Raw genomic sequence first — 27,481 nt, forward strand, 5'->3', positions numbered from 1 at the left:
ACACTTTTGTTTTCGAGAAAAATTAAATTTAAAAATTTACCGGTGCTCCCGGTAAATTTTGATGAATTTCAAATAGCGCCTATGGCCGTACAATGGTAGCTGCGACCATGAAAATCTCAGAATATGTAGTTGTGATATATAATTTCCAAACGGAAATAGCTAATCGGTCGATTTTAGTCAAGAAACATTGTTTCATAGCTAAATTAATATCTTGACCTTGAGAGGGAGCTATACAACATAAAGAGTTTATTATTTATAATTTCATAACTTTAGACTCAATTTCAACCGCGACAACGATCAATGAATATTGTAGGAACGCATATGCTTCCAATATGTTAATTTGAACCAAATTCATGACCCCATACCAAAACTTTGTAATACCTTTAATAGATGCCAGGAAAACATCACTTACGGGGTTCAAATAAACACCCCCCCAAAAAAAATCAGCTCGCCGCTTCGCGGCTCGTGGACGAAGCTCCGCATCGTCATTATTGGTCAACCCCCCCCCCTTAGCAAAAAGCTAGATCCGCCCCTGAGTCATCCCCCCCAGGTGTACGAACCTGTCTACGCCACTGAATATTACATCTATATAGAGAACTAAACATTATTATAGTTCAGTAAAATTGTCTATTATGACAATTACCTGCATCATAACTTGTAGAATTGTTAGTTTAACAGAATAGAATTAATAAAATAAACATGTCTTGCACATTACACATCAATATGAACCAATAGAATATTATCGCTTCAATTTTTCATCATACTCTGAGGGGATCTTTCGTATTTCTGCGTGGCATGCATTTTTTTTCGGGGGATCTGCATGACGTTGTAGCTTTGGCCAAAATACCCTCCAAAGACACCCCCCCCCCCCCCGCGGACAATTACCCCCCCCCCCCCTGCCCCCCAAAAAATTATCCCCCGAAAAAAAATATCCCATAGGAAATGACCCTCTAAGGACAACCATCCCCAAGGTAAACCGCAACCAAGGACAACCACACCGAGGACAATTACCCCCCCCCCCCCCGAAAATTTACTGCTGTTCAATCACCCCCGAGGACGCTCCCCCCTGCCTCAAAAAAAATTATCCCCCGAAAAATATTATAGGAAAATAACCTTCTAAGGACAACCATCCTCAAGGTAAACCGCAACCAATGACAACCACACCGAGGACAATTACCCCCCCCCCCGGAATTTTTCCCCTGTTTAATAAGGAGGAACTCCACTCTGTTAATAAGTTGGTTTGAATAAAAGCAGACAAAAATACAGAAACCAAGTAAGTGAAAGTTTGAGCGAAATTCGTATAAAATTGATAAGCTGTCGTACTTAAAGGCACACTGTCCTACTTGTAGCTACTTGCTCCCTCTATATAGAACACTTCCCCAATCGGTGCCTGTTGGTCCCCCATAATCCTCTTTTTCTTATGTTAAATGAGAGCTGAGTTAATGAGATAGCCACCTGTCACAGTGACCTTGCTGGCTGTGTGGTATAATCCCTTCTGACTGAAGTAGTAAAGCCTCCCTTTAATAAGTTTTACAGAGGAGAACAAAACGAAGGGACACTGATGTTCGCGGCTCGCTTGATTTTTTGAAGTACATGTATATTTAATTGGTCAAAAAAAAGAAGAACAAAAAGAAGAAGCTTATAAATGATTTTATACGAGGCACTGTAGAAAATTAATTCAAGAAACCCCAAACCCTCTAAAGCACCCCACTGACTCTCTCCCCTCCCCCCCCCCGAAAAAAAAACATTTCAAGAACCGCGCATGGGATGTACTAAAGCCGAAGCAACTTGGAGCTAAATAAAAGAAGTGAACCTGCTAGAGTGTGAGTGCAACTAGAATAGCAGAGAATGCAGAACAGAGAACGTTAGAGGGTGATATACCACTTTACCATAGCAGCCATACCTGGGTCACAAATAAAGACACCTCATGTTATTATTTGCCATTTCTTTTTCGTTTATTTTCGGGAGGGGTGGGGGCAGGGGGGGGGGGCTGTTGTGAGTAAAAACCTCCTTAAATATCTCAGATTCATCTTTGTGTAACACGCCGATCACACGCAGAAACTGGTAGAAAATACTCATCACACCATTCGTTGTGTTGCGGTTCTTTTTATTTCAGGTGCAAAGTAAACAAAGCTAAAGTAAGCTAAAACCAAAGCTAAAGCCTGGACAAATAAACAAAGTTAAAACAATTAAATAGAAATGTGGACATGTTTGAAAAACACACATAATAGTGATAAACATAATATTTGTTAATGACTCTAAGATACGCATTCCAACAATATGACGTCAAGCCGACTCATGATAATAAATGATAAACAGGTTGTTTATAATACATTCATTAAAACTTAATCAATATCGCATGAAAATAACAAGTATCTAATCAATAAAGTTCTTCCATCTTTATGGATAACTTTCCCAACAAATAAATGAATACAACCATCAAGTAAACTTTGTCAAACAATCAAACATAATTCCCAATTAAAACTACATTGAATTTGTGGTTTATATACATTGAATATGATAACCCACTCACCCTGGCAATCTGGCCTAGAGGACCGTTTCCTCTCGTTCCCGCTTCTTACATGTTGATTGTCAACACCTGAAGGAATAATAATTAATACAAAGCATTGTGAATTATATTCCACAGCAGAAAACTGAAGAAGATTCAGACTATATCCACAAACTGTTAACTCTCAAAATAATACTTTACTACTGTTTCGCAAAACACAATTAACCAGAGTTAACCTCAACACATTATATAACTACAACTTCTAAAAATTACAAGTGATATAACAAATAACATAGTAATATTCAAATCATCTCAAATTACTATTACCAAATCTTAATCTAGTGCTTAACTCACTAACGAAATCAACCTATACTGATGATTAAACAAATAATATGCCACACCTTACATAATGCATATTAATTCAACACAAACTATATCGTTAAAAAACGATACCAAGGTTATTAACTAACATCAGAATACATCTACAAAAGTACTAATTATCTCAATAATTATCCAACTTAACAAAAGAATAATCTTCTTACCTATATAATGACATGTTACACCAAAAGCTTGCAGAGTCGACCTCCCTGCCTGCCCCATGGATGGGGTGCAGTACAGGAGTGAATCTGTCAAATACCTCTGCCTTCTTTTATAACAGCTACACTCTCACGGTGGTATAGCTACCACACATAACCTGTTCTGGGAAAGGGTCTTCATTGGGAGGGATCGAGACAGGAAGTCTTTTGTTTTGGGGGTTCTTATCCGATGTTTACAATCTGGGGTTTGTTTGGCTAAGTTACTACAAGTGTTCTGGAAAGGGGGGGGGGGGGGGGGGGGGGGTCGAGTTACTAACCTTTGACCAAGTGACCGTACATCATTAACTCTCTCATAGCTGTGGAATGTCTTGTTTTGGCCAAATTGATAGCTTCTACTCGGAATATGTGTGAGTCATACTTCTTTGAAGTACACAATTTGTAAACATATAAACTTCTTACTTTCCTCCTGAGGAGATATTGATTAGAAATAGATATATATGTTTCACTATAAAACAGTTCAATTCTGACCTGTTACATTTGTATTTACATTTTCATTGTATATACTTGAATAGGTTTTATACATTTATAATTGGCCCACTAGAGCTCCTGGTGAAAATCTGCTGTTGCAGCACATAAATTCGTAAAAACGTTTCGATGACGCTATTGTTCACATTTGCAATTTGGTTAAAATCTGAAGTAAAAAAAAAACAAGAGGGAAGGTAAAAAAGTTAGCCGCGTTATTTCTAAGTTTAGAAGATTAATTACCACAAATTTGCCATTTTAACTTTTGCTAAGCTTTAGTACAACAATATACAAACCACTGATATAATTGTTCTGCAATTTTTTCCCATTCTTTCTGGCCCTGGTGATCTGTCTGTCTGCTTATAAGATACTCCTTCATATTATCCTTCCAAAATATACACAATATGAATATTACATTTTAAACATATTTGTTTGTGTAATGATTTCGTGATTAAGGGGAACCAAAACCTTTATACTAAGTTACTTTTATTGTAAAGTTTAAGATATTTGAATAAAATCAATGAAAATTTGAACAAAATCGGGCAAGGAAAGCTTTTTGAAATGACTAGTCACTAAGAGGGCGATATTCAATTTGATGACATCATCTGTGGACAACTCTCCATGCCTTTTGTACATCAAATTTCATGTTTTTCCTTTTTTCTTGTGATTGAGATAATCTACTCCCCTGAAAGCAAGGTATAGAATGCAAAATGATATTCTACTTCTTCATGTTATGAAGTCGGATCAAGAACACAAATAAATACGAAGAAAACGAAAAAATTGTGAAATTTTATGTACAAATGAAGGCATGGAGAGTTGTCAACAGATGATGTCATCAAATTGAATATCGCCCTCTAGTGACTAGTCATTTAAAAAAAGCTCTAACTTCCTTATTCCTTGCCCGATTTTGTTCAAATCTTTTAAACTTTACAATAAAAGTAACTTAGTATGAAGGTTTTGGTTCCCTTTAATGTTCATGACCCATACAAAATCATTGGCACATGCAGCGAGTGAGATGGGAAGGTAATTTTGTTGGTGAATTGCCGTTGAGTCTACAACCAGTTCGTCTGATACCATGCAATTAGTCTATTCCCATATGGTCTATATAACCAGCTTGTCTACTATCCACATGGTCTTACAATCATTTTGTCTATACATATCATTTGGTCTAATGAGTTTAGGCTAATTTCCATATGGTCTAATCCATTAAGTCTACTACCCATTTGGTAGTCTAATAAACAGTTATTCTAATTCCCAGTTCGTCTAATGCCCATTTCGTCTACCATCCTCAAGTTCTAATAGTCCTTTGATGAGTATTAATATTCATGAATAAATGATTATTAAACTATATGGATAGTAGACACAAAGTATATTAACCTTAATGGTCATTAGACTAAATGATATGTAGACGAAATGATCATTAGACCATGTGGATAGACAGATAGTAGACGGGCTGGGTATAGGCCATATGGGAATGGACCAATTGAGCTGGTTGTAGACCAAACGACTATAAACCATTTTGCCGACTTGAACTAAAATTTGGGAATCCCCCTAAATAAACCATTACGTCATGGTCGCCATTGTTTTGTATTAGTCTGTATAAAAAAGCCCTATTTAAGTTATCGTTTAAAAAAATGAATTATAAAGATTAAGTTACAGATAATATATAAACGGTAATAGAAAATGTAAATTAATTAGCATTTGATTTTTTGTTCTATTGTTATTTTTCATAAATTATAATTTTCTTACCTGATATGACACACCAACAAGCCTGTACTCAAAAATAGAGTTACGAAATCTAGACTATTTACGCGTAAACTATCATGCAAGACTCGGAGTGACAGGAATGACGCAATGCTATGTTTAGGCAGTTTTTAAAAGGAAAATGTCGGCAATACATGAATCGTTCACAAGGCGACGTTCCTGTACTTTAATCTTAAACTATCCCAAACATTAATTTTGATAGATCTGTGGAAAGGCTGTGAGTGATGTCGCTCCGACACGGCTTACAAGCTATTGTTCGCGTGGTTCGGCGAAGGGTGCAGCAACAAGCACAACAGCACACCCACGGTCATGCAGGCCGACAAAAGGCCGATGCTCCGACATTAAATCCCGCTCAGCACTACCACAGTAGCGGACCGACTGGACCAAATGTTGTTCTTCGTCCAAAGTCACAAAATCTGGCAAATAGGGCCGCCCAGGTATGGCGACTGACACCCGGTTCCTGGTCTCGAATTACTCTTGCAAATGGGACTAGAACTGTCCCGTCTTCAAGACCAGTGTTGCCATTATTGCTTGGATTTGCAGGAATTGGATTTGTCAGCCAAGACCAAGTCCAAGATTCTCCACAAGATGGTGAAGCCGGTATTGCTGCAAGAAGTGGCATTGATCTTGATACAGCAATACAGGTTGTGCAGGTACGTTGTGTTTAAAAATAATGTAGTTAATATTTTATTTGTAATTGTTTTCTCCCTTTAACCATTAACCATTAATTAACTCAGAAATTAAGCTAACTCTGAATATTAGATGATGTTTAATTTAGCCTCTAAAAAACAATGTATGTAGCTTCTGCATTCTGGTTGTCTATTGATTCATCATCATCAACTTCAAGTGGCGCTGTAAAGCGCTGCCTTTGCCTTCACCTGCCATTTGTGTGGCACCTTTCATTCCTTGTCCAGACACTTTATATCATCAGTCCAAGATATTGGTGGACGACCTCTACCCCGTTTTCCTTCGACTGCTCCTTGTAGTATTCGCTTTGGAGTCAGGCTAACTCGGATCAGGTGACAACTCGGCCCAGATGCAAAAACAGTCATTTCTTGCATGTTTAGGTTTAGGGTTAGGTTTACGGTTAGGGTTAGGGTTAGAGTAAGGGTTAGAGTTAGGCAGCGCTCAAAATACACGGGGGCGGTGGGCGATTCGCCCCCGTGAGTTCCATAATCGCCCCCGTCAGGTTGCTCACGGGGGCGATTGCAAAATTACAAATCGCCCCAGTGGAATTATAAAATTAAGATTATCTTTTCTGATATAACTTTAACACAATATTGAGTATTAATTTTCAAACCTTAAACCAATGAAATGGAACTTAGATGGCGCTTTCTCTACCATCTCTACGAGTATTCCCGATACAAAAAACGGAAGCTCGCGGTGCGGCCGTCAGCACAGTGGCTATACTGCGCTGGTAGTACCGGTGTGCACGCTGACGCCGAATATCTGCTGGAGCTGGAGATCGACAATCGCGCAAGGACTGAAACATGGAGAAGTTTTTCGTTGTGAAAGTTTGAATCCTCTGAAATCTGGTGATTCTTAAAGACTAGCAAATAATGTAACCCGACCAGTATATCAATATTGAGAAGAAGAAGAAGAAGGCATAAGATGTTGCAGGGGCGGATCTATGCGGTTTAGGGGGTTTAACCCCCCCCCCCTCCCCCTTGTGCTGCCAAGGAAAAATGTGATGTGCACAGAAAAATGCTATCATGTGTCCAGACCTACACAGTGTTAATAGATGTCAGTAGATGCCAGGAAAATATCACTACATATGTTCAAAAAAGCACCAAAAAATCGCCTCGCCGCTTCGCGGATCGTGGACGATGATCCGCATGTTAGTAGATGCCAGGAAAACACCACTTACAGGGGTTCAAAATAGCAACAACAAAAATCGCCTCGCAGATACGCGGCTCGTGGACGATGCTCCACATCGTATTTGGGGTACCCCCCCCCCCCACCCTTAGCAAAAAGCTTGATCCGCCCCTGTGTTTTGGAAGGATATGGTAAAGACTAAAAGTAAAGAGAGAATGTAAATAAGGTTGCTCTGAATAATGAGGAGGAAATTAAAATTATGTGCAAAACGGGAAGAAATGGAGAAAATGTCAACACGGGGATAAAGTCAATAACAGCTATGTAACAAGTATATTTCTAAGAGGAAAAATACCGACTTAGATAATAAATGATAATAATAAAATAACAAGGAGTTTCACGGGTACCAATTCAATGGAAATTTGTATTAAAATAAGAGCCCCCATCAGCACTAAAAACGCCCCCGTGAGAAGGCTCACGGGGGCTCTTTTTTTTTTGGAAGAGCCCCCGTGGGCAAAAAATTAATTTGAGCCCTGGAGTTAGGGTAAAATGACAAAAAACAACCATTTTTGCAGCTGGGACGAGTTGTCCCCTGGTCCGAGTTAGCCCGGATCCTTTGCTTTGTATTAGTATTAGTATAATAGTGAGTGTCTATGTTCATGTATATAACCGGTGTGTTGGCTCAGTCAGTAGAGCGTCCGCCTCACAACCGGAAGGTCGTGGGTTCGAACCCCGGCCGCGTCATACCAAGTGGCTGCCGGGCTCACGATCAATTGGGCAATAGAATTTCCATTTTCGGTTTAAACTTAATCAAATTTGGAGTGGACTTTAAAAGATTATTATTATTATTATTAATATATTTTTTCTTCAAACTTCTCTTCAGTCTGTCTTCAAGAACCGTGACCTCAAACCAGATCACTTGATGGATCACCCCTTCACTGAGTTCCCATCCAAACTAACTGGTTACACACTCTCTAAAACCACCCTCGCAAAGGGTACTGAGGGCGTCGTCTTTGGTGCTAAGAAGCGATGTAGCGTTCCTTCACCTGAGGGAGATGTAGAGTTTGCTGATCCCTGCGACAAAGACATGCCCATGTCCGCTGATCAGCAGAAAAATGGAGGGCGTGGAGAGCAGCGAAATGAAGAGTTGCCAATTTGTGACGATAAAGAGTGCAATTTAGCCTTAAAGGTTTGTAGTTCAGCTTGCTAGAAACTCTTTACTCACAGTATCCATGGAACTAGTGCCCCCGTAACACAAAAGTTTGCAATCAATCGCAAATTGGCTTTTGGCCAATCATGATCATTGTTGCATGTACATATTGTTCAAAAGCCTGACCATTAACCAATCAGAATTCTTGTTTGAAATTTGCAATGAAATGAATTGCAGACCAGGCTTTGTGTACTAACAGGGTTCTGGTGTGTCAAAGTCGGAGTTGTCAAAATAAAAATTGGACAAATATTGAGAAAGTTACGAGTGTTTAAAGAGAAGGTTGAGTTCTGGGAAGAGGTGAAAAATAATTTGTGAGCGTTATCATTATATTATGCAAGTATGGAAGTACATCAGCTAAAAAATTGCAAACCAGGTTTTGTGTACTACCAGGGTTCTGGTTTGTATAATTCAATGATTTTACCTTATTCAATGTATTGCAATGTTGTATGGGCCAATACATATCCCAGTAGGCTCCTTGGATTATTGAAATTACAAAAAAAGATTGTAAGAATATGTTCAATGTCTCACTATACTGCTCCTTCACAACCACTATTTAAAAAACTTAATCTTCTCACAATCTGTACTGTATCTCATTAATGGTCTTTAAACATAAACATAACAAATTACCATATAATCTTGCCTCTATTATTAAATGTAAAACAGAAATGTAATACTAGATACTAATACTAGAAATCCAGAAAATTACTATGTCGAAAAATGTAAAAATACAGCATCATCTTTTTCTTTCAAATCAAAAGGACCATCAACATGGAACTCTCTTCCTCATTATCTTAAAACAATTTCGTTTCTTAATTCTTTTAAATCAAAATTTAAGTTTTTTTTATTCACATACTCTACAAAATAATTAATCCATCCCAACTTTTATAACTTTTATAACTTTTAAATTTATTTTTTTTGCCATAATGTCACTATGCTTTTCGAATTCTTTATCAGTAAAATTTTTGGTATTTTAATAGGCTGGGGATTGCGTCGACAGAACCTTTATTTGGTTCTTTTGCAATTTCCATTTCATGTTCATTATCTATTTCCTTGATTTCTTACTCTTGTCTTTACTTCCCTTTTTAATTGTGTGTTTAAAGTTCAATGTATACTGTGTATCCTACATGAAAATATGATGTCAATGTACAATGTTTTTCAATGTACTTTTTTTAAAATGGACTTGAATAAAATAAAATTGAATTGGAATTGAATTGAATTGAAAATGTTCCATGAAAAGCATGGCTCTTCAAATACCGTAATGTTCTAAAATATGGCATGTGACATCATAAAAATCAGGACAGATTTTTAAGCCACATGTATGACATGTTTGTGTAGACCCATATACATATTTCTGTGTACAGTGTTTGTAACTTTACCAAGACTGGGCCAAATTTATTATCATTTTGATGATTCCAGAACCTTGCAGTACACACCAATACTTACATGTATATGCTAGATGATCAACCTTTTCTGATCGATTCCACAACATTCTTTCACAAAACAATTGCATGACCAGAACTTTATCTTTAAAAGTCAAGACTGCTAAAAGTGTGAATCTCTAATCTGGACTTGGTGATTCGCTTATGACATATTCATGGAAGATTTTTCTGTTTTTTGCACAATATAATAACATGACTAAAAGACAAATTTAAATGAAAGATTTTTTTTTTTCTTCCTATAAGCACCTTTTCTTGTCATCCCCTTTTACAACATTCCTAATCCCCCTTGAAGCTGATCAACATACGTATGGTCTCTCTTTTCATTTTTAGATGATGTTTAATTACAATGTTGGATCCACTCCTGCTGACATCATGGCAGAATATGAGGCTGAACAGCTCCCTCTTGTGATGGCTGGAGGGACATTCTGTCAATCCAACAAGTTCAAGCACGAGAGGTGTGTACAGTCAAACCTGCTTGAGCAACCACCTGTCTTTAAAGACAACATAGTCATATTGCATGAGACTTGGGGAGTGTTTCACAGAAACTAAGATCGACTTTGAGTTGGACTTAACTATGGCAGGCCGTTCCTGCCACTGTTTGCTCTCAACATCTGGTTACAAAGCAATGAATTGGCTCTAGTATATACCATTCAAAACATTTTAGTGTTGAAAGATTTTTAAAAGCCTGTTTTATGTCTTATTTTCATGGAAAAACGGTTAGGAGAATTTATTGTTTGAGTGTGTAACACAGTGACGCCTTGTGGTTTTAGAATTTTGAAAGGATTTGTTGCATGTTGGAGGGTTAGTACAGTACCAGTAGATGGAATATAATACTGGTAAGTGACATATACAAAAACTACACGGTTTTTCATCAACCTTCAACAATGTTACCGGTTCAACCAATCTCGAGAATCTAGAGCACGCAATCAATCCAGTGGGTGCACAGCTGTGCCCATTCCCAGAGAGTGGTGGTGTATCTCTCAAGCTCTATGCAAAACAGGGGCCTGTTTCATAAAACTTTTTATCAATAACAAATGCTAAATTTCTATGACAAATTTGCTCTCAGCCAATCAGATGCCATGGTTTCAGTAGCTTATAACAGTAGCTTGTAACTTGTTATTGATATCAAGTTTGCTCTCAGCCAATCAGATGCCTGCTTTCAGTAGCTTATAACAGTAGCTTGTAACTTGTTATTGATATCAAGTTTGCTCTCAGCCAATCAGATGCCTGCTTTCAGTAGCTTATAACAGTAGCTTGTAACTTATTATTGATATCAAGTTTGCTCTCAGCCAATCAGATGCCTGCTTTCAGTAGCTTATAACAGTAGCTTGTAACTTATTATTGATATCAAGTTTGCTCTCAGCCAATCAGATGCCTGATTTCAGTAGCTTATAACAGTAGCTTGTAACTTGTTATTGATATCAAGTTTTATGAAACAGGGTCCAGGTTGACCTGGGAAACAAGACCAAGGATGATTTTCCTCCTACGCTACAATAAGTGTCATGAAAGTATGCTAATGAACTTCTCGAAATATTCGTGCCTTATTTAAAAGATATATCTTTGGTATCATCTCTGCACAATCATCACCAATTTTTAAATGTTTATCCTTCTTTTCTTTAAAAAAACAACTAAAGTCATACCAGATTTCGGAAATTGATATTGAATATCATTGTATTCCCAGCAGAGGGATGCCAGCACATTTTAAAACACTTTTAGTCATTTTTTAAAACTAAGTGATAATATCATTTTTAAAGGCCGTCTGTACTAGTTTGGCAAGGGGGATTAGACCACCAGCAAGGTCACTGACAGGTGGCTATCTCATCAACTCAGCTCTCAATAAACATAAGAAAAAGAGGATCATGGGGGACCAACAGGCACCGATTAGGCATTGTTTTCTATATACAGGGAGCAAGTAGCTACAAGTAGTACAGTGGGGCTTTAACAATTTGGACAATGTATGAAATGAATTGTGTCATATGTAGATGTAGTCAAAGAATGGTATTACTTTCAAATGCATTTTTCTCAAAGTGTACATCAGTTTTTATCGGGTGAATCCATTCACAAATAGCAAATAGCCACTATTATATACCTCACTTAAAGGAAACCAAAACCTTCACACAAAGTTACTTTTATTGTAAAGTTTAAAAGATTTGAATAAAATCAGTGAAAATTTGAACAAAATCGGGCAAGGAATAAGGAAGTAAGAGGTTTTTGAAATGACTAGTCACTAGAGGGCGGTATTCAATTTGATGACATCATCTGTGAACAACTCTCCATGCCTTTTGTACATAAAATTTCACAATTTTTTTGTTTTCTTCGTATTTATTTGTGTTCTTGATCCGACTTCATAACATGTGAAGTAGAATATCATTTTGCATTCTATATCTTGCTTTCGGGGGAGTACATTATCTCAATCACAAGAAAGAAGGAAAAACATGAAATTTGATGTACAAAAGGCATGGAGAGTTGTCCACAGATGATGTCATCAAATTGAATACCGCCCTCTAGTGACTAGTCATTTCAAAAAGCTCTTACTTCCTTATTCCTTGCCCGATTTTGTTTAAATTTTCACTGATATTTTTCAAATATCTTAAACTTTACAATAAAAGTAACTTAGTATGAAGGTTTTGGTTTCCTTTAAGTAATCCAGCAATCTGATTGGTCGAAATTGCATTCATAAACTTTAACTGTTCCTGTAAAAACAGACCTATTTTCCCAATAACCATGGTTATTGGGAAAATAGGTCAGTCTCCATGGTTACCCCATAGGTTTACATGTTAAAAAATGGTTTGAGCGATCGAGGATACCGTACGTGTGCGAAGAATTGGTCGGTAATTGCAATACAATTGAATCTCGATCGATCTTACCGACAATTTTATCTTGCATTGTTGACATGAAGACAAAAATAAACTTCCAAAAACAAAAAAACAACATCTGCCGATAGATCTTGATCTAAGTTCGTGCCAATATGCATTGCAAAAGTAAAAGAAGGGCCCGATTAATGGAGCAGCCGTGAATCATCAATCACGCGAAGCCGTTTTCAATCCATTTTAATGTATATATTAGAGAAAACTGTTAGGTATGGTAACAGAGCGCGATAGCCGAGCGGTTTAAGGCGCTGATTTAGTTACGTCACCTTTGGTACGCAAGAGATCGAATCCCATCTTCAACAAAAGTTTTTTTATTTTTTATTTTTTAGTCTATTTTTTTTCGGCATATAAAAGTATTAATGACTGCTTTAATATTCGAGAAATAGTTGTTTTTATACGCTCTCGGGAAGGTTACAATTGGGCTATTGCCCTCGGCATGCCTCGGGGCAATAGCACAATTCTAACCTTCCCTTGAGCGTATAAAAACAACTATTTCTCTCAAAGCAGTCATTAATACTATATTATTATTATTATACATGCTTCATGCCCTTCTACAGGGCACATACTGGAAATGAGGTACAGGGGGGTATTTCACAAAGATCCTAAGTTAAACTTATCTCTAAGTTGGAGTTAAAAATTATGGAGAGCCATTTGTAGCTTTAAATAAAATATATTCCAAAGTGAAAATTCAAGTATTTTAGACTTTTTATAAATTCCACATCAAAAACATAAAATCTCCTTGATATTAGAAAATATGTATTGAATTGATGCTAACGGCTTTCCATAATTGTTAAGTCCCACTTAGAGATAAGTTCAACTTAGAGATAACTTCAACTTAGGATCTTTGTGAAACACCTGTCTTAGAATTTTTCCCCCTTTTCATATTTCTGCAGACCTAATGGCAGCCTTCGTTCAAGTCACCCAAACATTGTTCTTATGCATCGAGCCTTTGTGGATGATGTGCGTGTGCCTAGTCTCAGCTCTGCAGTCTCTTTGTTTGATGTGGCATTGCCTGTGAGGCTCAACCCTATGGGGGCTGGGGCAGACACTACCATGTACATAGTCATGAAAAGGTAACAACCCACACCCATTTAGGGAATATGCAATTCTAATATTAATTTAGAAATTATGATACAGTGGTACATCATTTAAAAATAAAGTTGAGTACTGGTTTTGTTATGTTGTCTTACTGGGTAATTCTTTTCAGAAGAGATTTCTACTATGATACTCTTTCAAACTGATAAATACCTCATGATACCTGTATGAAGAATGAGAAAGCTCACACCTTCTCTTTACTTATTCTGTTTTGTAATGTGCAGGTACAGAACTTCCTTGAGGGATTACTTGAGCATGGAATGTGACCTGCCAGACCATACTGTCATGGTCATCGTGGCGCAGTTACTTGAAGCTGTTGGTTACCTTGGAAACCAGGGTGTGGTCCATCGTGACCTCAAGAGCAACAACATTCTTGTTGATTACGAGGAAGGTGAGGGAACTTTCATGAATCAGAAATTCCTGGCACATTCCTATGGTCAGGTTATGGGTCCCATTGGTCCTATGCCTAATTGGTCCTATATTCAATTGGTCCTATATTCAATTAGTCCAATTGATCCTATAACCAATTGGTCCTATATCCAGTTGGTGCTATGTCTCTTTGGTGCTATGTCCCTTTGGTGCTATGTCCCATTAGTACTTTGTTTAATTGGTTCTATGCCCAATTGGTCCTATATCCAGTTGTTGCTATGTCCCTTTGGTGCTATGTCCCATTAGTACTTTGTTTAATTGGTTCTATGCCCAATTGGTCCTATATCCAGTTGGTGCTATGTCCATTTGGTGCTATGTCCCATTAGTACTTTGTTTAATTGGTTCTATGCCCAATTGGTCCTATATCCAGTCGTTGCTATGTCCCTTTTGTGCTATGTCCCATTAGTACTATGTTTAATTGGTTCTATGCCCAATTGGTCCGACACCTGATACATATTTCTCCCAAATCAAATAGGTTTTTCCTTTGCATTTTTACTTAAACAGAATCAATGGAATTACATTATATATGTTTCGTGCTTTTTACTACTTGTAATGCGGTTTATTCTTATATGTTAGTTTTACACTGTTCTTATCTTTGCTTGTGAGCTTTGGTGATCTTCATTATTTACATTTCTGTGTACTACATGTTTATCCTGTTCAGGACCATGATGTAAAACAGATTTTGTATCTACAATGTATATCTGATTCTTGTTATCCTGAATAAATATATTTCAATAAAATAAAAAAAAATAAAATATGCCCGGTGCGAAAGTTCACTAGTGCCAACTTCTCTATGTTCAGCCTTTTCATTTCTTCTCTGTTTGTATAGCTTCTGGAGCATCACCACATGTAGTCATAGCGGACTTTGGATGTGCGCTTTCATTACGCGGGAGAAACCTCCAGGATTCTGTGAGTGTCGAAGACCGGAATAGGCAAGGCAACTCAGCACTAATGGCTCCCGAGGTAAGCATTGTTAATAATAATAATAATAATAATAATAATAAAAACGTTACTTATAAAGCGCTTACCACCTAAGTCTCTAAGCGCTATAACACACAAACTAGACTGATACACAATTACATCTTATACAAAACTAAGAATGCAAATAAACCTACAAATTACAATACATAATTATGGAAGACACATCAAAGTGAACAGAGTTAATTAATCATCGAACACAATTTTGAATAAATGTGTCTTAAGACTAGTTTTGAATAGGTAACGGTTTGACAGTTAGAGATGGCATGGTTGACCTTGGGTTTGGATTCTTGCCATGACTACAAATTTTGAGAGAAAATGTTGAAGTGCCCCAATCACCTATTGTGATCAGCTAGGATGTAAGTCCACCTCACATTCAATGGGAACTCAGTGTTATATGCTCTGGCTCCTAACCATTAGGAGCCAGAGCATATAACACTGAGTTCCTATAGGAAATATATTCATTCAGATGATGATATCTCAATCAATACTTAACATATTCAATTGGTTTTCGACATTTGGACATTATTTTTGATGCTCTTTCGGAAAATGTAGAAAAAATGAGAAATTCTAAAAGATTTTTATGACGTCACAGCTTCGGTACTCTATGGCCTAACGGATAAGGAGAAAGAAGGAATATAAGGAATAACATGAAACCGCACATGCGAACCCAGGTCAAACATTGGTTCCCTGCAAGCCCAATTATATTTATGCGAGCAAATACAGGTGTATCGAGTAGTCTATTCACAAGTTGCTTTTTATGTTAAATGAAAGTGTATTTAAACTTACAAAATCTCTTTACAGAATTAATATTTGAAGTATATATTTTGAATTTATGATCACCACCTTGAGCCACTAACCACAATATATCTTGGTGATTTGAACACTTTTAAAGACCCATAGTCATGGGCTCTCAATGGGGAATTTGGGTGTTTACCCATTAAAGATAAAGTTGAGTTCTGGTCATGCGATTGCATTGTGAAAGAAAAGTTGTGGAATGGATCAGAAAAGGTTGATCATGTAGCATGTAAGTATTGGTGTGTACTGCAAGGTTCTGGAGTCATCAAAATCATAATAAATTTGGCCCAGTCTTGGTAAAGTAACAAGCACTGTACACAGAAAGATGTATATGGGACTACACAAATGGTGTCGGGTTAGCTTACCTTGATTTCCTTATCTTTCTATGCTCATTAATCAGCAAGTATACATTTTCTACCAAAATTGTTTGGCGATGGACATTTATGTGTAATCTTGAACATTCAGTGTAAGTTTTGTTTGAGAATTCATTTTTTTTTTTTTAAACCAGAACTCAAGTTTATCTTTAAGCATTGAGAGTGGAGATCATCACTTACATGATTTGTTCGTCATATGTAATGCTCTGTACCCTCCACCTGGGGGGTGTTTCACAAAGATCCTAAGTTGAACTTATCTTTAAGTTGGACTTAACAATTATGGAAAGCTGTTAGTATCTTTGAAAATGCTTTGTAAAAGTAATTTTAAAAGTAATTTTAAAAGGCATAAAATGTTGATTCAAATCATTCATATTTTCTATTGTCAAGGAGATTTCATGTTCTTGATGTGGAATTTATGAAAAGTCTAAAATACTTGAATTTTTGCTTTTGATTATATTTTATTTTAAGGCAACAAATGGTTCTCCATAATTTTTAAGTCCAATTTAGAATTAAGTTTGACTTAGGGTCTTTGTGAAACACCCCCTTGGTATAGTGGCCCACATGCACATCCCAATCATTTATATATGGGGAGGAAAGACCTCAGGGTAACAGTGATCCAGTTCACTTTTCCCCTCCTGCAGGTACGTAACACCAGTATTAAATAAACGATTATAACAACTATTTTACAATTGCATGCAGGTAACAAAAGGATACCATCACGATTGTCTCCATTACCATGACTACCTGAAGGCAGATGCGTGGGCAGTTGGAGCCATCATATATGAAGTTTGCGGTCAAAAAAATCCATTCTATTCTGATGGAGTGAACAGCTGTGGGTATGAAGCTGGCGATCTTCCCCAACTCCAAAGTCAAGCTGTGGGACTGAAGATAATTTCTAAGCTTCTCCTACAAAAAGATCCAGGAGAGGTGAGTATCAGGAAAAAAAAATCCCTTTTTCTGTTGCAGTATTACCTTTCAAAAATTCCTTTTCTGTTGCAGTATTACCTTTCAAAAATTCCTTTTCTGTTGCAGTATTACCTTTCAAAAATCCCTTTTTCTGTAGCAGTATTACCTTTCAAGAATTCCTTTTTCTGTTGCAGTATTACCTTTCAAGAATTCCTTTTTCTGTTGCAGTATTACCTTTCAAGAATTCCTTTTTCTGTTGCAGTATTACCTTTCAAGAATCCCTTTTTCTGTTGCAGTATTACCTTTCAAAAATTCCTTTTCTGTTGCAGTATTACCTTTCAAAAATCCCTTTTTCTGTTGCAGTATTACCTTTCAAAAATCCCTTTTTCTGTTGCAGTATTACCTTTCCAAAATACCTTTTCTGTTGCGGTCATACCTTTCAAAAAATCCTTTCCTATTCCTTTCCTATTGCTGTGTTTCCTTTTAAAAATTCCTTTTCTGTTGGGTCATACCTAAAACAAATTCATTTTCCTTCTATAATCGATTGTTCTCTTTCTTTTTTATAGTTGTTTCCTTTTAAAATGCACTTTTTGTATAGTGCTGTTATGTAATTTCATCTTTTGCACAAGTGGATTTGACGGATTCCTTTCAAATCTTTTACCGTATCATTTACTATTATTATTATTGCTAGTATTATTGTTATTGTGATTGTTGTTATTATTATTATTTTTTTTTATCGTGAAATGAAATACAACAGATATCATCAAATACCCTTTTGTAAGACTTTGTGTAGTTGCAAAGCCAACAGCAACATCTGTATTGTTGTTGTTGTTGTTTTAATTTATAGGGTTTTTCATTCAGAAGTGAATATTTACGCCTCTTCTCTCAGGATTTTTATTCCTTTAAAATTAGATTTACTTTTTTTTATATATAGATTTGGATAAATTGGATTTTTAAAAGCTATGCAATACCAATAGCTAGTCTTAATTCAGACCATTAATTGAAAGCCTATTAATACGACCATAAATAAACCACCAAATCAGCCTTTTTCCTGTAAATTGTAAATACCAGAGTGCTACAATTAACCCTGAAAATAATGCCCTTTAATATTTATATACTGCTTATTCTTAGCAATGTATCAAATACATGTCAAATATATACTTTATATCGAATGGTCTGCACACAAGACTATCAACTTTACACGTGTACACTTTCACTGAGTGAAACTCCATTTCGTTTAGAACAACTAAGAAAACAACCCTAATTTTCATGTCTGCAAAAATCATTCTGAAACCACTTTCACACCAAGCTGTACTGACTTCTTAGCAGGATATACTGTCGAAATAGTGATTGTCTCATTCTGAAATGAGACATTCTGCATGAAAAATTAGAGAGCGAATATTGCAAGATGTCGCCTCTGTGAAACCCAATAGTGCTCTGCCAGTTTTTACATTAATTAGCACATACGAATACGTCGACAACTGTATTACGTAATGGTATCTGCGAATCAAAAAACATAATGAAAATCAGTTTTGTCAGCGATGGTGAACATTTATTGATTATAATGAGACTTTCTAATGAGGTGGTAGGTTCAGTGCACGAAGCACGACTTAAGAACTGTCGGCCGTCAACGTGAACTCTACTCTTGGTGGTTGACGTGTGGGTAGATGCCTGAATTGTGTCAAATTCCCCTTGAGAACCCACTACTATGGGCTTTCAAGAAATCAAGACGGGATGGAGGTAAGGGAGGGGGGGGGGTATAATTGTATTAGATGGGCAGGGGAGGGATATGAGGGATGTTTTATGGTGACAAGAAATTGGTATTTATCCTGCTCATTTTAAAATACATTCGATCATGACTAAACCTCGTTTTCTCTCTTTGCCATTCTAGCGACCATCAGCTCAAGTGGCTGCCAACATCCTGCATCTGCTGTTATGGCAACCATCAGTCAGCAGTCTCCTCCGGCTCTGTCACAGCCAGTCTCAGATGGATAGCGAGCTGTCGGCCTGGATTATCAAGGTACATTTACGATTCAAACCATAAAGTTATGATATCTCCTTGATGGAATTTATCCAAGCCTTCTGGCTTTCAGCATCCACCTGTTTCATAAAACTTGATATCAATAACAAGTTACAAGCTACTGTTATAAGCTACTGAAATCATGGCATCTGATTGGTTGAGAGCAAATTTGTCATAGAAATTTAGCATTTGCTATAGATAACAAGTTTTATGAAATGGGCCCCAGGCCTCTCATCAAAATCATTAGTAACCTTTAATGGAACTCAACCCTTTCCCCTCCTTTTCCAGGTCTCTCTGATGCAGCTGGTGCAAGACCAGGCAGAAAAGACACTCCCTTCGACCCGGGCAGACCCTGGTATTCCCTTGAACCCAGTTGAGAAAGGTCTGTTGGAGACGTTCTTGAAACGTGTCAATTCCGGCCATCTGATCTGTGCCACGCAACACCTTGTCAAAGCGTTTGAACCTCTAGCATTGTTTGCAGTATCATCACTGCCAGTGGGAAGGGAGCAGCTGACAGATCTTTCATCAAATGCAGATCGTTTGTGACCCTTCAGGCTTAACCCTTTAAATACTAAGGGTTTTTAAAAATATTTATTTGTCTAAGCAGAGTTGCCTGTTCAGTTTAACAAATTGCTATCCCTGAGGGCCTTGCACAATAAAAACAACATACATAAAATATTTACAGACTTATAAAGTACGAATTGAACACATAAATAATATAAGAAACAGAGGTTATGAAAACAAAGGTAAATAACATAACAAAAAATATGAATACATTATTGTAAAGTGTAACTAATTATAAACATATGGTATGATCAAAACTTCCGATTTACAAATTATTAAATAGGCTAAATGAATTTAACTTCCTTCTTCAAATCGGCAACTGTGATATTTCCTTCCCTGTTACACCACTTCTACAGTAAGTCATCGTCATCTTCTTCTTCTTTTCCTTTCTTTTCCGTATCCTCTTATATGAATTTTCCATTGTCGCTTTCTACTACTACTACCCATACCTTTTCCCCTCTCAGCCTTTTATCACTCTTCCTCTGTAAATCTCTCCCACTCTTAATTTCAATAAGTTACATTGTATTTGCAAACGTTACTCCTCACCTTTCAGTTTTACTCTCGATTTTTTTCCACCACATACACTTGCTCCATTTACCGCATATTGCTTTACTTTAGTCCTTCTTTCACATGATTTCAGTGGTATTTAATTCAGATTTCTTTCTAATTTATGTTTCCATATGTTGCAATAAGCTATATTTCTCGTATTTATACTGATATATTTTACAAATTCAATATATCATGTTATGCTTTGCTCATTATATTACATCATGTGTTATTATTTTGTTTGTAAACTTTTGTAATTCGGCTAAATGCCGCGAAGAAAGTTTTATTTGAAATAAACCATTTTGAATTGAATTGAATTGAATTGAACCAATTCACATGAAAAGAAGAAGTGTATTTTGATGAAATGGGGAAAGCAGAGCTGCCAACCATTATGTTTTTCCCAGAATTATTCTGTTTTTTTAATCCAAAATACGTTTTTTCTTCATAAAAATTTAAAAATTTAAAAATATATTTATTTATTTAAAACTTTTTTTTTTACATACTGCACATAAAATAATTGCCCTTAATGTTGATTTGATCAAAAATTCAATAGAAAAGTAAGGTTAAAACATACTTGAAGAGGAAAATATTCTAAAAAAGAATGAAACGCTGATAATACCAAAATACCAATATAAAAAATACCTACTTGTAAATAAACTATAGGTCCCAATATGGAAAAAAATCAGCCTGAGAAATGGACATTTCTGCATTGGAATTGTGTCACGCGTGGTTTCGTTTTAATGAATTTCTTTTTTTTGCCATCATGGTTCCTTTTTTGGTCGCACAAGGTTGGCAGCTTTGGGAAAGAGATTGCCATGTTCTGTATGGGAGAATGGTTGCCAAATATCGTGTCTGTAATGTCAACAGGTGATGGAAAGTTGAAAGTATGCAGAACATTATTGATTGTTTTGAATTTGTCCAAATGTGGCCGATTTGAATGCTCTTCCTCCTTGTAAAAACACAAAAGTTTGTGATTCGACAGAATTTGATGCAACTTCTTCAGAAATATCCATAGGTTGTACCATGCATTCGGTGGAGTTTTCTTTTCTTTTTCTTTTTGCCTTTGTTTAATTCAGTGCCATTGATTAGGAGAGTTTGGCCAACCCGGTTCGAGTTGGACACAATATGGCGACTACTGCTTTGTTGGGCAAGCACAAAAAAAATGAATATATGCCATGTTGTGACCCAGTAAAACCGAATTTGCCAAACTCTGTGCATAGATGGCTCTGGTTTAATTATGATTGCAGGGCCCTCAGGGAGAACAGTATTAATAGTGATAGTGCTACCCTGGGTAAATGATATATTATTATTATTTTTATTATTTTTAATCAAGAGTTAGAATATTCCGCAACCTTAAGCTTTTGTGAGTTGTTAATATTGGCTACTTTTGCGGAAAAAACATTTTCATGATATTAAAGAAAGTTTTATGATTTGTGTATATTGTAGCAGGATGGTTACTTTTGCTGCCAAATATATTCATGATTTTGCAGGATGATGATTTGCGATTTGTCCATTTTATGGCATGAAGCTTCCTCAAATTTGGACCTTTAGTGAAGTTTGAAAACTATGTTTGTTTTCCTCTCATGTGCGAACCCTAAATATGATCATTTGTCCTGAGACGGCTAGGTCACCATGTTTTTAAAGGTCGGGTCCATTTGCCTTGTAATGGTAAATGAAAGGTGTGCATGCACAACTTGACTTGAGATATACTGTGTGAGTCAAAAAAAAAGTTTACACCTAGAAAATTGCTAATTATTTAAAAAAATCATCTAACAAGTAGCATAACTCCCGATACTATCTTTCTCTCCCTCCCCCCCCCCCTTCCTTGTCTATGCCCTGTATTCTTTATTTCTTACTTCCTCTCGTAATTGTTATGCATTGCTGCACATTGTATGTCTTGTTATTTTCATTTTATAGAGGACGTCACTTCAAGACCATCCCTTTTCTGTATATACCATGTCATTATTATACATCTAAAGCAGGGCTCAAATTAATTTTTTGTCCACGGGGGCTCTTCCCCCCCCCAAAAAAAAGAGCCCCCGTGAGCCTTCTCACGGGGGCTCTTTTAGTGCTGGCGGGGGCTCTTATTTTAATACAAATTCCCATTAAATTGGTACCCACAAAACTCCTAAATTCCTTGGTATTTTATCATTATCATTTATTTAAGTCGCCTCTTAGAAATCTACTTGTTACATATATGTTATTGACTTTTATCCCCGTGATGACATTCTCTCCATTTCTTCCCGTTCTGCACATAATTTTCTTATTTACATTCTTTCTTTACTTTTAGTCTTTACCATATCCTTCCAAAACACAGGGGCGGATCTAGCTTTTTGCAAAGGGTTTGGGGGGGGGGGGGGGAGTAACCCAAATAAGATGTGGGGCATCGTCCACGAGGCGCGTAGCGGCGAGGCGATTTTTGTTGTTGTTATTTTGAACCCCCGTTAGAGATGTTTTCCTGGCATCTATTGACATCTACTAATACTGTGTAGGTCTGGACACATGATAGCATTTTTCTATGCACATCATATTTTCACTTGGCAGTGACGGCCGCACTAGCTGCACAACGAGCTTCCATTGTTTGTATCGGTAATACTCATAGAGATGGGAGAGATAGCGCCATCTAATATACTCAATATTGTGTTAAAGTTATATCTGAAAAGATAATCTTTATTTTATAATTCCAAGGGGGCGATTTTTAATTTTGCAATCGCCCCCGTGAGCAACCTGACGGGGACGATTATGGAGCTCACGGGGGCGAATCGCCCATCGCCCCTGTGTATTTTGAGCGCTGATCTAAAGTTATAAGATTGTTAATGTATATGTTGGTGTACCGTATATGGAATAAATGAACAACAAATGAAATAAATGTTACCGGTATATGTTTGGCTGAGTAAAATATTAAATTTATTTCCCACAAATGTTTTTATCTCTTCTTTATCCAAATGTTGAGTTTTTCATTATTAGCATAAATTTTCAAAGTCAAGAACAAAACTGGTGAGATTGAGGAGGTCATAAGGTTTAAATGTCACCTACATGATGTTAATATTAAGAAGTATTCAAATTCTAACAAAATCGAAAGAATGTGCCTCAAATTGGCTGTTTTTGTTAACGAATGTGACTTGGGGGGAACCCATGTTATATTAAATGTCGGTTTGCGCTGTGCTTGTACTCGCTTCCACTCCATGTAAGCTGTGTTTTTTCTTTAACCTTTGTAAAAAATTTCAAAATAGGGAGGACAGCAGAAAGGGAACTTTGATTTAAATTACGCAGCCAGTCTCTCATCTCCTTTTGCATATATATATATATATATATATATATATATATATATACACTTTATATATTACATACATGTACATACATATAAACGTTAACTTTATATAATTATGTGTGTGTGTATTAAATAATATTAATTCTCTTACCCATTGAAACTGAAACTGAAACTGTATTAACATTCTAAGGCTACATGTATTTCTTTTTTAAATCGAAACGTTAAAGATAAGCTTGAGTTCTGGTAATGATATAGAAAATATATTCACACATAATCCAGCAAAACTTACACTGGCATGTTCAAGATTTCAAATAAATGACATATGAGCCAAAGGAATTTGGTAAAAAATGTATAGCGACTGAGTAATGAGCATAGCAAGATAAGGAAATCAAGGCAAGTAGGCCCAACACCATGTGCTTAACACAGGTCATATGTGCAAATGAGAGTTGTGGTTTTTTTTATTGAAGATGATTTCCAGCAGGTTTTTGTGAGTTTGTTTTTATTTTACTGGTTAAAAACAAAAATCTACTGCAGGATAAACAATCCAAAATGAATTATAGCCACGTCCGTTCTCTCGACATATGCATGAGTGGTTAACCAGTGGTCTCCTATAACCAGAAGTTCCCTGGGTCAAACTCAAATCGATGCATTTTAATTGCAAGGCATCAATCTGCCATTACTAAAAGTTGATAATTTGCATATTTTCAAAGGTATAGGTTACCGCATCTTCAAAGGTTCAAACCCAATTCGATGCGTCCTGTAATAGGCATCTCTCTTCCATTACTAAATTCTTACGCTAGTTGCCTGTCGAGAAGATTTTTGAATGATATTCTTACGTTCTTCGAAGTTGGCAACAATTAACAACCACAAAAAAGGGGGAAAAGTGCAAAAAGTTGTGTTTAAAAAATGACAGAACGTGATGAAAAGCATGACGCACGTTTGATTGCATCAGATATGCAAACTTGACCTAATTCCAATGGTACAGATTCCCACGAACATCCAAGTACACAGGACACAATTAGTTTAGATTTAATTTACACCTCCACACAATTGGGAACTGCTGTTTGATTATACAGGTTATTGTTCTGATTGTCTCCTGTTTTGTGGCTATCGTTGCTTGACATGTCGAACTAATCGATATTTCAAGTATTGAGATCTGATTGTCAGTTCCTTGTTTTGTGGAGATATCATTCGGTATCGATCAGATCGACCATTCACTTCTATCTCTCGCTTTCCTCTCTGCGTCTCACTCTTTGAAAGAGAGAGAGAGAGAGAGTTTCTCAGCAATTCTCTGAACTTGAAGGTGATATCTGAAGGGGGTGTCCTCAGTGTCTCTCTGATCCTTTCTCTCTCTCTTGATTCCTTCATAGCTGCTCATGCTCTCTGTCTTCCTCTTTGTTTCTCTCTCTCTCTCTCTCCTCTCCCTCTCTCCCTCCTCCTCCCCTCTCTGTCTTCCTCTTTGTTTCTCTCTCTCTTTCTCTCTCTCTCTCTCTCTCTCCCTCCCTCCTCCTCCTCCCCTCTCTGTCTTCCTCTTTGTTCTCTCTCTCTTTCTCTCTCTCTCTCTCTCCCTCCCTCCCTCCTCCCCTCTCTGTCTTCCTCTTTGTTCTCTCTCTCTCTCTCTCTCTCTCTCCCTCTCCCTCCCTCCTCCTCCTCCCCTCTCTGTCTTACCCTCTTTGCTTCTCTCTCTTATGTACACACATATACGCTGAAACATTGATGGAACAGTTCCATGACAAGACTACGACAAATACGATTCAAATCTATTACGTATTTGGATTTTAATTTAATGATTTAAAGAATCACATATTAACCAACCTGACTTTGTAGCCGAAAACTAAACTGATGTTTTTTGATAAATAGCTAACTGCCGTGTTTGAGGACATACATATAATTATCACATTGTTAGGACTCTGAAATGATTTATGGATATTATTTCAATGAAATTCCATGAAATATTCCATACTTAAGTAATATCTGTTGCACATTGATATATTTTGCTCCCTTTCCGATTACGTGTATGGTTCTAATATAACCATATAGTTATAGGTAACGGATGTTTTTGTATTTTGTATGAACTAGTAGAAGATGATTCCTGAAAGGACGATATATGCTATATTAAATCTAAAACTAGTCCACGTACGTATTTGAATAAGGGACAAGGGTGGGGTGGTATTTTGTCCATCCAAACATAATTATTTCCGATAAGAAATGTGCAGCCAACTTTTTTTTTTTAAAGATCCTAGTGGTTTGCAGGTTAGGGAATCTTTTGTAAGACCGTAATTTTAAGATTGGGCCCACTTGGAAATGAGGAAATTTAGAGACATTCTCGACAAGACCTATTGTTCATTCACAATACAACCCTAAAAAGTTGATGTTAGAAAGTAAGGGGGAGGGGTGTATTAAATGGAATAACGAGGGAACAATTCATAAAGAGGAATAGGGATCACTATACATACATATATATATATATATATAGATATATATATATTATATATATATATATATATAGGCCTATGTGTATGCTTACTCGCTTTACTGGCTTACACGGTAGAGAATGTTGCTCTGTGTTACTCCCACAGACTCTAACTTTAACACAATTCCTAATGCCTTGAGCAGAGCCTAGATATTTCAGTCTAAAGCTGTTTTCAGGGTATGTTTCCAGAGCCTATATTGTAGTCTTAAACTACAGACACTGTTACGCACAGCGACTGAGAAGGGTTTGTCCCTGCACACTTGCCCTGTGTGAAGTTTAAATCTTTACATTCCATTTCGTGTTTCCCATGATTGTTTTTTTTCTTCATTATTTTAATTTGACTCTTAAAATGGAAATGCTCATCAACATTTGAATGGCCAGAGGCCCCATTTTTGCAACTTTCATTCAGAGACTCATTTATTGTTAATTGGCTATGCTCACTCATGCTAGAATGGAATGATTCCAATTGCATATCTATAGATGATTAATTTATATTTAGTTTGATATATGAAAGATAAATCTATATTAAATATTCATTTGAAAACCTTAATTAAAAATATTGTTCACTTCCTTTTTTTTGCCGAGTGTACATTATTTATCGTGTGCCTCATTTTGCATTTCCTGTTCGATGTTAATGTTTTCATTAGATTATCATTTATCGATTGTGTACTATGAGAAAACAAATTTCCATGAATTGAATTGAAGTAATATAAGTAAAGTAATATATCTTTCTTCTTCTTCTTCCTCAAATCCTTATGAAATTCATACAAAATTAAGAAGATATACCAACAATCATTACATTTCAATGAAAAAAGTGGGGGTTTTATAAGAATTTGCAAATGAAAGGTATATTGTGCTTTGGGGCGGGGCGTGGAAAGGCACCGCTGTAAATTTTGTAGCTCCTGCCTCCTAAATCATGTAATATGTTTCAAACGCCAATCAAATTTATCGACGTAGATAGTAGGCCTAACCAATCAGCATTCGAAACAACATTCCGGATTGTGTTTTTTTTCGATGTAGAGAGAGAGAGAGAGAGAGATACACACACACGCACACACGCACACACACTCACTCTTGCGCGCGCACAAACACACGCACACATGACACGCACACGCACCCACACGGAAACTTAGAGAGAGGTGGGTAAATGGAGGGAAGGAAAGAAAGAGAAAGACAAATGCACACACAATATGCACACGACACACACATAAACTTAGAGAGAGAAAGTTGATAAATGGAGGGAAGGAAAGAAAGAGAGAGACAGAAAGAGAGAGAGAGAGAGAGAGAGAGAGAGAGAGAGAGAGGAGTGGATGTGTGTGTAAGTGTGTGTGTGTGTGTTGGGAGGGGGTGAGAGGGAAGGAGGGA

General features: G+C 36.7%; 2 protein-coding genes across 3 annotated transcripts in view; one reads left to right on the forward strand and one right to left on the reverse strand.

The window, feature by feature from the left end:
* Nucleotides 1-3,579, reverse strand: part of LOC756859 (tumor protein p63) — a 63,429-nt gene extending 59,850 nt beyond the window's left edge. The window contains exons 1-2 of the mRNA XM_030986669.1: nt 3,052-3,579; nt 2,534-2,599 (exon numbers count right to left, since the gene is read on the reverse strand). The gene's annotated coding sequence lies outside the window, so the exon portion shown is untranslated. The remainder of the gene's footprint in view (nt 1-2,533; nt 2,600-3,051) is intronic.
* A 1,791-nt stretch (nt 3,580-5,370) lies between these two features.
* Nucleotides 5,371-20,620, forward strand: LOC100893139 (serine/threonine-protein kinase PINK1, mitochondrial). Of its 2 annotated transcripts, none has more exons than XM_030986682.1 (9): nt 5,371-5,984; nt 8,015-8,332; nt 10,123-10,247; nt 13,556-13,735; nt 13,982-14,148; nt 15,016-15,149; nt 17,036-17,263; nt 19,134-19,262; nt 19,551-20,620. In XM_030986682.1, the coding sequence occupies exons 1-9, from the start codon at nt 5,556-5,558 to the stop codon at nt 19,806-19,808; spliced, it is 1,968 nt and encodes a 655-aa protein (XP_030842542.1). In that variant the 5' UTR covers nt 5,371-5,555; the 3' UTR covers nt 19,809-20,620. The 2 variants fall into 2 exon arrangements, with proteins under 2 accessions (XP_030842542.1, XP_030842543.1); XM_030986683.1 differs by having other exon boundaries at nt 8,027-8,332.
* The last annotated feature ends 6,861 nt before the right edge of the window (nt 20,621-27,481 follow it).

The sequence above is a fragment of the Strongylocentrotus purpuratus genome, unplaced genomic scaffold (assembly GCF_000002235.5).
Source record: "Strongylocentrotus purpuratus isolate Spur 01 unplaced genomic scaffold, Spur_5.0 spur5_scaffold_16, whole genome shotgun sequence".
NCBI classification, from domain to species: domain Eukaryota; kingdom Metazoa; phylum Echinodermata; class Echinoidea; order Camarodonta; family Strongylocentrotidae; genus Strongylocentrotus; species Strongylocentrotus purpuratus.